The sequence below is a fragment of the Wyeomyia smithii genome, chromosome 1, assembly GCF_029784165.1.
Source record: "Wyeomyia smithii strain HCP4-BCI-WySm-NY-G18 chromosome 1, ASM2978416v1, whole genome shotgun sequence".
Taxonomy (NCBI): Eukaryota; Metazoa; Arthropoda; class Insecta; order Diptera; family Culicidae; genus Wyeomyia; species Wyeomyia smithii.
In genome coordinates, this window is record NC_073694.1 from 30693067 (window position 1) to 30708580 (window position 15514).

At 37.4% G+C, this 15514-nt stretch overlaps 3 protein-coding genes and 1 long non-coding RNA gene across 9 annotated transcripts; 2 read left to right on the forward strand and 2 right to left on the reverse strand.

Annotated features, from left to right (window-relative positions):
* Positions 1–1832: 1832 nt before the first annotated feature.
* On the reverse strand, positions 1833–8520 carry LOC129734043 (thioredoxin reductase 1, mitochondrial). Of its 5 annotated transcripts, none has more exons than XM_055695761.1 (3): positions 7818–8520; positions 3531–3751; positions 1833–3471 (listed from the first exon to the last, which is right to left on the reverse strand). In XM_055695761.1, the coding sequence occupies exons 1-3, from the start codon at positions 7831–7833 to the stop codon at positions 2215–2217; spliced, it is 1494 nt and encodes a 497-aa protein (XP_055551736.1). In that variant the 5' UTR covers positions 7834–8520; the 3' UTR covers positions 1833–2214. The 5 variants fall into 5 exon arrangements, with proteins under 5 accessions (XP_055551736.1, XP_055551732.1, XP_055551735.1 ...); XM_055695757.1 differs by lacking the exon at positions 7818–8520 and adding an exon at positions 7319–7752; XM_055695760.1 differs by lacking the exon at positions 7818–8520 and adding an exon at positions 6579–6955.
* Positions 5971–8303, forward strand: LOC129734049 (C-factor). Of its 2 annotated transcripts, none has more exons than XM_055695769.1 (4): positions 5971–6413; positions 7462–7513; positions 7572–7762; positions 7842–8303. In XM_055695769.1, exons 1-4 carry the CDS (start codon positions 6288–6290, stop codon positions 8214–8216), a joined length of 744 nt encoding a protein of 247 aa, XP_055551744.1. In that variant the 5' UTR covers positions 5971–6287; the 3' UTR covers positions 8217–8303. The 2 variants fall into 2 exon arrangements, with proteins under 2 accessions (XP_055551744.1, XP_055551745.1); XM_055695770.1 differs by lacking the exon at positions 5971–6413 and adding an exon at positions 6511–6954.
* Positions 8521–8974: 454 nt separating the features above from the next.
* On the reverse strand, positions 8975–12672 carry LOC129734048 (uncharacterized). The gene is made up of 6 exons (XM_055695767.1): positions 12221–12672; positions 12057–12155; positions 11658–11987; positions 9980–10079; positions 9765–9889; positions 8975–9703 (listed from the first exon to the last, which is right to left on the reverse strand). Exons 2-6 carry the CDS (start codon positions 12090–12092, stop codon positions 9395–9397), a joined length of 900 nt encoding a protein of 299 aa, XP_055551742.1. The 5' UTR covers positions 12093–12155; positions 12221–12672; the 3' UTR covers positions 8975–9394.
* On the forward strand, positions 10249–13734 carry LOC129734053 (uncharacterized). The gene is made up of 3 exons (XR_008729767.1): positions 10249–10973; positions 11130–12595; positions 12812–13734. It is a non-coding gene; the product is annotated as an uncharacterized LOC129734053 (long non-coding RNA).
* The last annotated feature ends 1780 nt before the right edge of the window (positions 13735–15514 follow it).

Below are 15514 nucleotides of genomic sequence, written 5' to 3' on the forward strand. Positions count from 1 at the left end.
GTTTTCGAGCTGGGACAGTGTAGCACGGCCGCAGAAACGGACTCGACACAACAATATAGTATTCCTGAACTCTTTACAAAATGCCGAAACAATTATTATCCATTTTACCGTATCGGATCTGCGTCTATGAAAATTTAGCATATTCAACAAAAGTTTGCTATGGAGTAAAAACAATTATTCAAAAGCTAGTGAAGTCATAAATAGAAAATGAATGACAATGGGTATCAAAACAGAGTCATCAGATATATTTCAGTTTGGAATTTCAAGACATTTTTAACATTGGGAAATATCTCAACATAGATAAACAGCAATCGTTTAGTACACCTTCTCAAGCGGTGCAAAAATGAAGTTCCAGAACAGTGCGAAAGTGCTACGCCGTAGTAGCTAGTAAATAGCTACACATGGAAAATAAATTCGCCATTCAATGGCGCACAAATTCATCGCTAATAAAATCATACTGTACTGCACACACTTCAATATGAAATAAAAAAAAAATAAACAATTTGATTCTTGTCCGTGAAAACTAGGTACTACCTTCGAGTTATTTATAAATAAACATGTCTTTAATGTCGTTTTCGTTTTTGCGGTGTAGCTACCCCGCGGACTACACTTTGTCCTATCACTGTTTTTTTTACATTTTCCAGACTCTCCCGGACCCTTTTTCTGTCCCGCAAGAAACAGAGTGCAGTTTCGAAGACACCAACACATTCACACGTATGTGTCAAAATTAAAAAAAAATGTGTCAAAATCGGTTTGCTTTGATTATCGTTCTTCGCGTGTCAAACATCAGGTTGAATTTTATTTATTTTATTTTGTTATTTGGTAATTTTTCATTAAATTGGCAAATTTTTCGTACAGTAGCACAAATGCGATAAAAGACAATGGCGGTAATGACCAAAACAAAAGTGACAGTTACCTCTGGTATTACGCACACCATTGCAACTGCTCGGAAAGTGTTTTTTTTTTTCAGCTGCAAAGCACGGGATCCGGGACGGGATAGTCCTGCCGTAAAAACGAATTCGACATAAATGTATGCACTTATCTTAGCCATCGAAGCAGCTGCTAGTGAACCAAACATGCCTCCGCTCGCACCGCTCACACACGAACAAGTTTTATATCTGATATTTTTTGGTTGGAGAGTGAATCTCCAGTTGAAACACACTAGAAATTGATATTAATTTAGATTTAGTGTGGAAAAATTGCGACAATATGTCGAAATAAAATATATAAAAATGCTATATTTCTAAAAGTTGGAGCATAATCTTAGTCATTGTCGTAGCTCATGACTTTTGTTACTCTATGAAACATAAGCAACTCTATTTAGAAACGCTATTAGACTACAATAAAAAAACGAAAAGTGCAAAAAGGTTACCGGCAAATTGATGAAAAACAGCATATTTTACCTAAACCGCAGCATGTTTATGTATTCCCCACAAATATAACATGTTTCAACATCATTTCTATAACTTTCCAGGAAAGTATGTTTTATAAGTTTAGTTTGCAATGCAAAACCATTTCAAATTTCATACAAAATTGGAAAAGGTCATAACGATCACTAATACTAATGCATCGACGTGAATAGCATACCTTGTAGAACTGTCATCATACTTGAAGCGATGCCAGCTTCCTCTGAAAAGAACCGTTTTTATTTTCTTGTGGATAAAAATGGTAAAAACGAGCTTGGGTACTGAAAAAAAAATATATGAAAAACACTATGACTCAGATGTATTATGAGCAAAACTCGAGATAGTTTTTGAGAAATGAAAATCAAATCGGGGAATACTGGACAATCTAGAAAGTCTCCAAAGTGGTCGTAAAAATTGCGGCATCGATTCAAGGGTTGTTTTACTGCGTGTCTACGGTGAATTGTTTATTAATGGTTGGTTGCGTAAACAAGTGCCGATTTTTCTATGCAAAAGCACACAGATACTGCCTATTATTATGGCCTAAAACATTTAGTCTCGGGTTCCCTTGCTGTTCGATAAGCATGCACGCCCCTCTCTCGGCTCTTTCTAAATCTCAGTGAGGAATAGTGTATGTTTAACCCTAACGAAGGTCTTTAAATTAGATTTACTTAAGCACTCGAGTACTTGCTGACATATCAATTTGTTCATTCTATAGTACGACAAAAAATAATCAAAAAACTGTTTCTACCTCAATTACATTGAGAAATAGATTATTATCGAAAAAATTACACGAGCGTATGGTAACAGCTTAGCTGCAGCATGTGGCCGGGGTAGGATCCAGTCCTGAGCTCTTGGTGATCAACAACCGGGTGAACTCTTCGGCCACTGTGGGATGAATTCCGACGGTGTTCTTGAGGATTTTCATCGTAAGGCCAGATTTAAGAGCGGCCGCGAAACCCTGAATTACCTCACCGGCAGCTGGTCCGAGAAAGTGGAGTCCCAAAACCTTCTGGTCACCCTCCAGAAGAGCGACGGCTTTCAAATAGCAGTACCGAACACTGCGCTGGGGAACGAAGAACTCCGTTGGTTTGTAGTAGGCATGATACACTTCCACCTTGTCCTTGCCGAATTTTTCCTCGGCAGCTTCTTCGCTCATTCCCACGCAGCCATATTCGAGTGGAGAGAAAACGGTGGTCGCAACGTCCGCGTAATCCATAACATCGGTTTGATTGTTGAACAACCGCCGTGCCAACAGTCGACCTGCGTGAATGGCTACCGGGGTCAGCTCTGGTCTTTTGTACAGTACATCACCGACGGCAAAAATGTTGTCGACGTTAGTTTTTTCAAAGCTATCAACTTCCAGTTTGTCGGACTTTCCACCTTCCGCCGTTACGACACCAGCTTGATCCAGCTTCAAATCCAGAGTACAAGCAGTACGACCAATGGCAAATAGAACCGTATCGTACACATCGGACCCTTCCGTGCCATCATCGGAAGCATAATGCACTAGCAATCGACCATCGGCTTGCTTTTCGACTGACTTAGGTTGTGTTTTATGTAGAAAATTAATTCCTTTCTCCACCATTGCGTCACCAACCATATTGGCCATCTGTTGATCGAATCCTCTTAACAAAATAGAACGAACCATCACGGTGGCATCATAACCCAATCCTTTCAAAAAACCTGCGCACTCCAATCCAATATATCCAGCACCCACGACAAGCGTCTTGCCCGGTTCCTGCGGTAAGCTAAATATATCATCACTGGTGACACCGTACTCTACTGCTCCTGGTATATCCGGATACCGTGGACGACCGCCAGTGGCAATAACCACATATTTCGTATTCAGCACCCGTTCCGTTTGATTTTTCATCACGGCCACTAAATTGTGGGCATCCTTGAAATAACCGAAACCATTCACGTACTCCACCTTCTTATCCCGCAGATCAACTCTGGTAACCCAGTTGACCGATTTGATGTGATTCTGTACGGATTCGGTTAGCGTAGCCCAATCGTGTTTGACTGATTCCGGCTCGGTAAACTTCCACCCATAGGGTTGCGAGTCCTGTAGAATAGACAACAATTAGATTTTCTTCTTAAACCAAAATGCCTGATGGTACTCACATGAATTGCCTCCCCGAGCAGCGCCGCTTGATGCATCAGTTTCTTCGGAATGCAACCTACGTTAACACACGTTCCACCGAGACCCCATTTCGTGCCGCGGGGCGAAGGTTTGACGAAGTCCAACACCGCAACCTTAGCTCCGAACTGGATAGCTTCCTTAGCGCAGGCCAATCCACCGGAACCACCGCCAATGACCACCAAGTCATACTCGAAGTTTTCTTCTGCAAGATCAGAAGGAAATGATGCTTAATTAAAATTTGTGTCTGTAACGTGCCGTAGCTTAGAAACATCGACCAAATTAGTACCTCCTATGTATGTCTGATGATTTGGAAGGTACATATTGGAAAGGGACAACAATATGTGTTGGAATGTTATTAAAGAGCTCATTATTCTTTAGGAATTATTTTCAACAATTTGGGAGATACATCTTTATTTATTACACTTCCTCTTGTGTCTACCACCGACGGTATCACTTACTTGATAGCAATCTGGTGTGCGTTGCAATGAACCTCGTTAGGGGCACATTTATAAGGTTCCCAAATCGCCGAGTCACCAGAAGTGTCATTTCTGTTCTGCGATTATTATCTACCTTTCTTCAGCTGTATTATACGTATCGTTATGAAATTCAACAAGTTACCACTTGAGAAGTGAACTATAAAAAAAACCGTTCTTAGGATCTATATACTTATCGAACTGTTAAGCTTTTAATTCAATCGAATTTCACTTTTTCAAGGAAAAGATTTTTAACAGAAGCAACTTCTTCGTGAAAACACAATCGTGAACTATGCGGCGCTAGATCTGCGGTGGTGTGATGACAAATTTAACTTGTGTTTGTTATATATACCAAATCTCCCAATACTTTGAAAGCGCTGAGTGTGTATAGGAATTTTTGGGAAGAATCCACTTCCATAGCAATATTATTAGAGCAGTCAATTTATTATCGTTGGTAGGCATCTGCCTAACCTCTGCTCTAATAATATTGGATTAATACCACCCACTAACTTGGTGATATTTATTTTCTTATGCATATTTACACCGATTGCCAATTTCAACATCGTTGATACCGCGAAATTGAGAAAATGCAATTAGAGCATGACTTGCATAAATTCTGATGTTTGTACGTTCACGTGCGCATGAAGTCATACAAGTGAAATGATAAATATAGGGTGATTGGATCGATGGTAGGTCAAGCTACAAATATTTCAATTTAGTATTACATCTCGAGCTCACTTTCGAACTTCACTACTGTTATTTTGGTCGTTTAGTTCACAAGCACAGTGGGACAATTTTAGGAAAAAACGGTCCAAGTCGGAGAAGTTTTGTTTAAATGTTTGAATGTTTGTTTAAATCATATTCTCGGGTCGAGTTTGAAGGTCTGTGGAAGTCAAATGGGAAGTTGCGATAGTTTGTTCATAATTTTATTTTTAGAAAAATATTGATAACGTGCTAAAAAAGCTTCGCGAAATTCTGAGGCTTGTTTAATTTTATATTAGCTTTTAACTTTAACGGGTAGTGACTCCTGAGTAGAACACCCAGGACTTTTCACGATTTTTCATTAAGGGTAATTCTTTCCATTTTTTACACACAGTATTGACCTGTACATGTGATACAGTACAATACTGTACATCTCCTAAACATATAAAAGTGCAGTCCTGTCTGTCTGTTTGATCCATATAGACTTGGAAACTACTGAACCGATCGATTTTAAAATTTGTATGTAGGGGTATTTGAGGGCTTCACAATGACAAAGCAGGTGAGCGGACGTTTTAACTACAGAAGCGACAGTTATCACATCTGACAATTCCGATGTTCTTTAGGTGATAAAGAGCAGGAAAGTGTCAGATAATAACTCCCGTGTAGACACGTAGCTCACCAAGCTTGAGACCGAGAAGCCTCTTGGTTATATCAGGGTTTGGGGAGTGAACTGTTTAGCTTGTTAACAACCCTGTGTATTGTTTATGATGATTTATATTTGCGCTTGACGGCGGATTTGGAGGTGCCGAGAAATGACTCAGGTCTAACGAATTGCTGTGCTGATCCTTGCTTTGCGAGGTAGTCAGCGTTTTCCAAATCAGACACTAATTGCTGCATTCTCGGGAACTTATGAAGCGAATGGAACCAAATTTGACATGTGGAAGTTTTTGAGGGTAAAAACTCTTTCTCTGATGGTTTGACACCCCACCATAGTTTAAAGGGGAAAAAGGGGGTGAAGGGAGGGGCAGTTTTTTATTCTTTATTTTAAAGTCTAAGAAAAACGATGAGCATTTTTTTTTAAACCACGTTTTGCTCAGATAGATTGATAGATTTTGTAATTCTAAATTCTTCCGAACCAAGCTTGCATAAACTTTGTTAAATACGGCATTAGGGCGTTTTACCCTAGGCACTGTCTCAACCACGCGTAGCCAAACGCATACCAGAAAAAAAAGTTTGGCATTCAGTGATACTAAGAATGTAGTTGTAATCGAATACTCATACCATAAGTCCCCGGTAACGAGTGTAAAGGCAGCAATCAGCGCAGCCTTCGTTGCATTTCAAAGCTAATTGTTCACAGTAATCTTCTGTTAGTAGTCCAGCTCAAATTGTTTCGCAGTATCTTACCACAAGTGGCAAAACGTCCCTTCTGAGCTACTAACCCTACGCTGTTACGTCATTAGAGACACCCCCACTAGTGAAGTGTGTAGTTTTTTCTCGTTTATTACATCCCAGTGTTGCCTAGCGAGTAAAAGGCCACTACAGAAAAAAACCCACGTTCAAAGAATGAATTCAGTTCTGATCACCGGCTGTAATCGCGGTCTTGGGCTGGGATTAATTCAAAGCTTTCTCAAACTTCCCGCACCACCGCGGCATTTAATCGCAACCTGCCGCAACATTCAACAAGCCGAGGTATGAAACATTCTAGATCACACGCAAATGAAGAGGTCATTATTTCCCATGATTCATAGCTGCTGCTGGAAGAAGATTGTGGAACACTCGAGAAGCGCTCCAGACGGGGCCACATGTTCAGTTCACATTGTCCATCCCAGCCCCGCGATAATTACATTCACTTACGATTTATCGGCGCCATGTTTTAATTCCTTTCGATATTCGCGTTTACAATTAGACACAATTTTCACTCAGTAACACTAAACTTTCACAGTCTCTTCGAACGTCAAAATTTTGCACGGTTTGTTTACAAAAAGATTTAAGTTCTCAATGAATTAACCGTTTTTCACAAGCCAGCTGCGATACCGAACACGAATTGCTTCCTCTCGAACGCTGCCGCCGGTGACTTTTTAGCAAAGACTGCGAAGCGCTGCTTGACAGTTTAGTTTAGCAGACGAGTGAACAAACACAAATGGCAAGGAAACAAATACCGTTTGTTTTATACGGTTTGGTTTTCCAACATTTCTGCACTACTATGTTCCATACATACGTTCACACATTGGTATGCGTTCAACACATGTAGCATTTTTTCAAATCATCATCATAACTTTTATAGGGTTCCATTAGGGTGTTGCATTTAATAGAATTGTTTCGTTAAGTTTTAACTTTAAAGGATCTGACGCGCAATATTGCAAGCAAAACGAGTGGAACGAAACCTAATGTGGATGTAAGAAAATATCAATGAAGTAACACAGTTATGTGATTCTAATTTAACAGCCAATGAATTCAAAACGCATAAGTTAAAGTGAGTTTTGCACACATTGGTTTCGACGGTGTTCCAATTGGTTCGACTCTTTAGAAATATCATGCTGAACCATCGCACAAAGGGTTTAAATTTAAATATATCTTATTACCTAGCCAAGTACCTGTTTTGAAACCCATCGGCAAATGTTGTTTTTCGAAGTACATCGAGCGTTTTTGCTTATATAGAACATTACTCGCGCAGCAGAAAAAGACCATTTCAAATAAACCTTTTTTCACACAAACTTAAAAATTTCTACTTTTTCAGGAGCTCAATTCACTTGCACAGCAACATCCCAACCTACATGTGCTGCAAATCGGTAATACTACAAGCTACAGCAGTAGGACAACCTCATTTTTATTCTGTGTTACTTGCAGATTTGAAGGACATCGAAAAGTATGACCAATTCGTGGCCCAGGTGGAATCAATTGTACAAGATAACGGCTTGAACGTGTTGCTGAACAATGCCGGCATATCGCCCAAATCAACGCGCCTTGGCTTCGTCAAAAGTGACGATCTCGTAGACACGTTCGTGACCAACACCGTTGCTCCGATTATGCTTACAAAGGTAATAATCAGACTTTACCGCTTATCAGCGTCACGTCATCATATAATGCACTTACGCTTTAATCTACTCATCCTCGTAGGCTTTGGTTCCTCTGCTGAAAAAGGCTGCTGAAGTGAACCCGGCCGTACCTATTGGACCTCAGAAGGCTTGCATCGTTAATATGAGCTCTATTCTTGGTTCGGTTGGGGCCAACACGGATGGTGGATTGTACGCTTATCGAACATCGAAGTCGGCACTCAATGCCGCCACCAAATCGATGAGTATCGATTTGAAACCGAACCGAATCATGGCGGTTGCACTGCACCCGGGCTGGGTGCGAACCGATATGGGTGGATCGAAGGCCCCATTGTCTGTGGAGCAGAGTTGCATCAAAATGGTACAAACCATACTGCAGCTGAACGAAAATCACAGCGGAAAGTTTATACAATACGATGGGAAGGAACTTGTTTGGTAGTTGAGAAATGTGGTAAAAAGGGGGTGTATACTTATGAAGTTGGGGCAATAAATTTGTTGATTTAAGATTACTTTCACCATTACACTAGTTCGGTGATAAACAAATTTTATTTATTAGCGGGTTAGCGCAACTTTTGAGATTTGCAATGGAACGACAGAAAGAAATTTACTAATAACTTCGACCTTGATTTTATACTACTTTTCCACCTGAAGAATTTAAAAAATTCTACTCTTTCGAATATCACAACGTTTTAGAACTTTTGCAATGTATTATTCTGGTTAGCTTAAATAAAATTAGTTAAAACTCGCGTTGGCGGTGTTGCTGATATTTGTTTGGTTTTTGCATGCGAAAAAGAAGGAAGGAAATATTTTTGCTTTTGTCATCACGCACATTTTGACAATTACATATGAGTGTTCACCTACACGCTCATCAAAATGAATTCAAAAATGTTTAGAAACCAATTCATTTCCCTAAAAAGTGGAACAACACAAAAAATGAGTAACTTTGCTGTTATTCAAAATTGTGTAGCTCCAGCAAGAGCAAAAACTGTGTAATTGTTATTCAGTCTAATGTTAAAATTTAACTCACTTTTTGTGTTAAAAGTTTCCATATATTGAATCCAAAAGAATTCAGTTTCAGAATTGAAACATACACAGTTCGAGAATTCAAAACAACACAGTACTAGAATCAAAAACTACGCAATCTTAGAATTTAAAACTATTCACTTTTTGAGTTCAAAATATATTTTTTTAATTTAAAATTACTCATTTTCTTCACTCAAGAGTACTCACTTTTTAGAATTCAAAATTGAATATTTTCAGAATTAAAACCTGCGCCGTGTCAGAATTTTGAACTATTAAAAAGAAAACTACTTTTGATTTTTGCTGATTTCTTGAGTTCCAATGATGTTTTATTGAACCTGAAAGTCACCCGTAACTGAATTTCTTCACGTTCAGTTTTAAATCAATAATCCAACCAATTTAAACATCGTTACGAATGCGATAACAGCGTGAAGAGAATAGTAACACCGGTTACAATAAGATGGAGTCACAACGTTATGTCTCATGTACAAACACTTGGTATTTTACCTTCCGAGTAGTATTTTTATTATAAAAGTTTTATTAAATGAAAATTTGAAAAAAAATTAAAAATAAGAAAAGAAAAATCGGTTTTAATAATTACGAGTTACGGCAACGTGCTCTGGATATTTCAATGAACGTTTGGACCAATCTGTTCACTGATGTGCGTTGGCTATGCGAAATAGTTTTGTATACCGTACAAGCCAGAAAATCGTGAAACATTTCTAAATTTGTTGGTTTTGTGGCATTTGAAAAAAAATGTCCAGAGCCTGAACGGAATTGAGATTCCGCTATTACTTTCCTATCGGAAATAATGGCGTATTTCCCCTTTTTCATTTGGCTTGCAGCACACACCATATGAAGAGAGCAATTTGTTTCTGGGGAAAACGTGTATGTCTCCAAACATGTCTGCAAAAAAAAACGAAAATAATCAAGATAGACATGCATGAGAATAATGAGAAGCACTTACCCCAATCCATCGTACTAAAACTGATGCCACATGCTCCTCATTAATTGTTGATATCCCAGCCACTGTTCTTTTTTGTCCTCTTATCGGTAATTGTGACATGATCCGAAGACAACCACGTATGTGATCTATTAAAGGAAACGTATTTTAGGTTTGCTTCACGTCGTCACGTTTAAAACTCTAGTTCTAAAAAAATGCAATATAAAATCATATCCTACCGTCTTCTACGGTTGTGAACCTTGTTGGTGCAAGTGCCAAACCCTGGGATAGGACATCCTCTAATTTAAGGCCTTCAGGTCGTTCATAAAACTGCTTAATCTGAAATTTTGATCGTAAAATTTCATTGAGATGGGTGTTCATTGTAAGCATTATATGTGTTGTTAATAACTTAAAAATGATTGTAGAAAATAAGATTAAACAAAAAATAAAAATTTGAAAAGTTTTAAGTTTAGTTACTTTGAAAATTTGGTTCGTTCGAAGATTTTAAAACCCATTAAACTCAGTCAACGTTGAATTTGCAAACTAAGCAAACTAAGTTTATTTCTTATGTATATTTATATTATTTATTTTGATGACGGATTTAGAATTTGTTATTTTAGTCAGTATTCGCAAAATCAGTTGATAAAACTCAGTTCATTCAACTATGAAATAAACAATAATACAATAACGGGAAACATATACACAGTTGAAAGTACAATACGATTTTTCACAATTGGATTGTTGAGGAATTTATGTTTTTTGATTTTTATATATCAGCAAAAAGAGGATAATTTTTCTAGCAAAACGTGATTTAAAAAAAAATATAACGTTGTCCTTCGATTTTCAAACATTTTCGGCTGAAAATGTCTTCCTGCGTCATTAAGCAATACAATTTCAAATGACAGTCACTTGTTTTTAAGGATCAACGTCACAACCCAAAAGCGTTTTTGATATTTTTCGCTACTAATACAGACAAATGTGTTTTCTTCCTCACCTGTGTATAACTCATTACTATCTTGCCGTTATATGTAAACGATGTAAACATTGTAAATATTGAAAAGCGATAATTTCGCAGCTGCAATAAAAAACGAAATCTGCGAATAAAAGTGATCCTTTTGTCTTGTCTTGAATAATGTTATATAGGTACATCTCAAGCGTTTTTTATTCATAAAAAAAAGAAGAAACCCTTCAACTGCTGCCATTCAGTAAACTACCGAAAAAGATTGAATTCAAGTAAGTAGAGACACTTCTTCCGGAAACGGTGCGAATCTAGTGTTGTGTATGAGAACCGGATGAAATCACTATCAGTGGTGTAGTGATGGTGGGTCTGTCTGTCTGTATGATGTTTGTAGTTGAAACTGCATATGCAAGTTTATACTATGTTTGCAGGCATCAACCGAAAAGCATTTCCCGGTACCGTTTGGACTATTTAAGAAATAAAACGATTTTAAGCAGCTGGCACTCATGGCACTTTCTCATATCGACAAACGATCATCGGATACCACCCATCCATCAAAAACATTGATTTGTGCCTCGATCGACACGCATCACATTTGAGCAATGGACAGAGAGCAGGAATTATTTGCCATGAATATACGGAACACATTTCGCCCGATCGCAATGAGGCGCCGAATATAGGCACGGGCAGGTTGAAACTTTTTGGGTTTATGGACATGGGTTTCAGAAGCATAGTTGTTACAAATGACTCTGTTTAAGTGAAGTGTATACAAATTAAGAAAGAAAATTTAATTAACGATAGAATATTAACGAATAAAAATTTATATTTATTTAATAGAGATTGTTTTTGAAGAGTTAGGAATAATAATGTTATATTATTATTATAGATGAAAGAAGCAACATCTAAGATGAATAATTTAAAAACAAAAAAAAGTAAGAGCAATTTGTGTAATACATTACCAACAATCCGTCGTATGACTGCAAGTGCGGAAATACTTCGAGGATTTCTGTGCCGGATTTCTTCTCTTTTAACAACAATTTGTAAAGTGGAAAACAGAGTTCCATTTCTTTGCAGATTTGGTCAGCTTCAGAAGCTGATGCATCCAGCACTTTGAGAAGCTGTGCGCGCCCTACGAGCTCAGTTGAAACACATTCAATGTGTGATATCTGACCTCGGTTGTACTTATGATGTTCTGCTGGTAGTTGGCGAATTATATTTCGAATTCGGTTACAAATTAATCCGGTGTGCGGTCCTTTTTCTTTGCCCCCATTACGCCAGAAAAAGCAAGACTAAAAATAAGTAACAGTGCGATTCAATAAGATGCATGATTTAATATCTTATCAATATATGTACTTTACCTCATCAGGTGCAGCAGCAGTTACTCGAGTGTTCATTAACTGTGGAAACAGTTTCACTATTTCTTAACTAGTTTATGCTGTTGATTCGTAGAACGATACCTAAAATTACAGCATTATGGAATAGAAAGCAGGTTTTCGAATGAAACCCATGGGATTTGACTTACTTTTGATTTTCTTCTATTTCTCTTTCCATCTGTTTACAAGCAACTCTTGTAATAAAACTTAAACCATTTTTGTCTGGTACGATACCTTTGTCCAAGATAGGAAACAACATTTTTAGAATTTTTAGACTGAATTTGGGATCTTGTTCGAACGTTGCGCGATTATTCTGTAATAGTGTGAACATTCTGTTATATATACCATTTCACAAGGAATACAGTTGATTAGCTGATATTTATGTTGCTATGGATAAACAGTGTGCATTGCTTCATGTCAAAACATTGTTCAAAAAGTTAGTCTGCTCTGAACGTCTCGTGAAATAGTCTAAATGGAATTTTCTTGTAGTTACTATTTGTTATTCATTACAAATAATAGAAAAAGTAAATAAGTTAGTAAAGTTATGGTGTGATTTTGTGTTTGTGTTTCTGTGTACTTTCTATTTAATTTATTTATTATAATTAGCTAAGTTATGATTACCAGGTTGTTTTGTACATTATCGTTGCATGCTTTTTCGGTCAGATTGTTTTGAAGATTCAATTTTATAATTTGAAAAATGGTTAGCAAGATCCTTTCTCTAATATTCCCATTTCAATTAGATCGGCATCCGTGAGCAACACTAAATTTTTATCATTTATCTTCTGTGCTGAAAATAAAATTAATTATGAGGAAAAAAATTAACTGTGGAAAAAAGTTGTTGGTAGTGTAAACCTTTTGTAGAGTTTTTGAATTGATAATATGGATTATGGGTATTAATCTACCATTCTAATAATCCACATACTTCAAACTTATATAGCAATATTCCTGGCTATAACCGTATAAGTTCCACAAACTGTACGTTTTTCTGGTGAGTAAACTTTCATAAGGTATACGAATGATTTTGTCGCTAACTTTCAATTTGTAGCTGTTGTACTGGGCGCAATACTCCTCCCATTCAAAACATTGGACCAGACAAACCATTTGATCTTTAGATTTTAATATATGTTTGATTAAACCATATCGTAATTCATCTGATATTTTATATTTAGTAACTAGTCCTGGTCGAAAATGTGTATTATTTATTTTCATGTGAGTTATATGAATTACTGGTGCTGATAAATCTGATAACAAACTTTCATAATTGAGCGAGCTTCTGTCTATGGTGTTCGACGATATCATTTCAACTGAGTCTGTTCTGTAGGAATGTTTTAGTATATTCGAAACTTGTGTCAGGTTTAAACGGTTAGTAATACTATGTGTTTAATTTATGAAGTTATTGCATGTTTTTGCTTGAGACTTGGACTCCTTAAATTTCGCTTCGAACCGTAAACAGCTATGATTCACCACTGGTCCATCTTGACGAATTATGTATGGATAATGGCAAATATGATGAAATTTATTAGTTGGGTGAATGTCTGGCAAACACAATTTGAAAAGCTCATAAAATGTTTTTATTTGGCCTTCTAGATCATCTACTTCATCTAACGTTAGTTTGTTGGAAAACGAATAGTAAGTTATTTTTAATAAACAGCCGATACATTTAGTCAAGTTTTCATTAAATCCGAGAACCTGGTTGAACATAAAGGGAAACGCCCGAAGAAGGAGCCAGCATTGTGAAGCTGACTGCGATATTGCATGTCCACGTGCTTTTAATTTTTCGCAAGTAAAATAAGCCGATGGTTTGTCTGCTGACTCAGCTATTCCATATTCGAAATGCTGTATAATCAAATTGATTTGGCTAATTGTGATGGTCTTATGAATATTTACGGCTTGATGCAAGATGTTCTTGATGACTACCATTGCAACACCTTCAAGGATATCGTGCATAGGATCAAACGTGTTATTTTGAGCTATGCTAAAATGTTCAATATTCATCAGAGCTGATCTTCCGATAATTCCGCATTGTGATGGAGTTTTGGTTCCATCTTCCAGAGCACATATGTCGTTTTCGATAGTTTGGTCAGTTCTAGCAGGAAAAGTATTACCGATCTCTCCACTTTGAAGAGCGCTGCGTGTCACGTAACACATTCTACAGAATAAATTTGATTGTGGGCCCATAAATTCAAAAATCTCGTGCATTGCGAGTGTATCGTGTACTAGAACAGCTCTCATGGTAAAGTTTGTATCTCCGCACTTTATCTGAACACCACAGTCAGATCCTAGCTCACTCAAGTCTTTAAATAATGGTTTCATAACCTTACTGAACCCGTATTTCTTCACATTAGCAGATTGAACCGATAGCGTTAAGTAAATGCGGCTAGCGGATGAATTTATAATAGGGTTGAAGTTTTCAATTTTTATACTAAAATTCGTGAGTTTTTTTTTCGACTTCTGAGACCCTAACGGGTTAAGATACTCAACATCATCAAGATGGAGCGAGAGACGAATTGCATCAGGAAACTGTTTCAAAAATGCATGTGTTTTGTAACGCTGGCCATCTTTGAAGCTGCACAGAAAATTTCGATTCTCTGCTTCTTCTGCTATCATCTTTCGAGCTTCCGGATCTTGCATCACAAGTGTTAAAATGTCAATGAGTGGAATGTAATGTGCAACATTTTTAACTATTCGGACCCCTGATTTCTGTTGAGTATTGCAATATTTTACAGGAACAGTTTTTGTTATTTTAGTTTTTCCTAGCACTTCTTGTCTAGGGATGGGTATAGCACATCCTGCGACTCCAGCCAAATATGCTAAGTTATTTTCTGGAGTTGCGACATTAGCAAAAACTCCATTCAATGATGATTTATTAATGAACTTCAACGCGTCGACATCATTGAATGGCACAGATTTAGACTTCAAGAATTCTTTAAACAAATTAAGCAAGTAGCGTTCGTGATCTTGAAGTAAATTAGCGGAAGCGTTCAAAAAAGATTTAATTTTAGCTTCGGGGAGGGAAAAATCTTTCCGCAACTCAGTTGCAATTCCACTAATTTTTTCTGCTATCTCTGTCAATGATGGCGCAGTTTCGAAAAACGATGCATTCGTCATACCTAACTCATTATCCACGATCATACCTTCCGGATGGTCGAGTTGGAATGCCTCAACATCATCACGGACGCTCTCTCCAGAAATTGAATTCTGGAGAGGCGGATGCACACTTTCAATGTGCCGTTTCAAGGTTTTAAATAAATGAAAAATCGAACCACACCTCGAGCAACGGAACGGCAGCTCGTTCGCTTTACTCGTGTTCAAATTGTGAACGGACCGGAAGTGACTTTTCAATTCTTGTATGTAACCAGGAATGAGACTCCCACAATTTTCCAGGTGACACGAAAAACCTAAAAATTTTTGCTTCATGGAATAAATAATGGAAACAAGTTTTT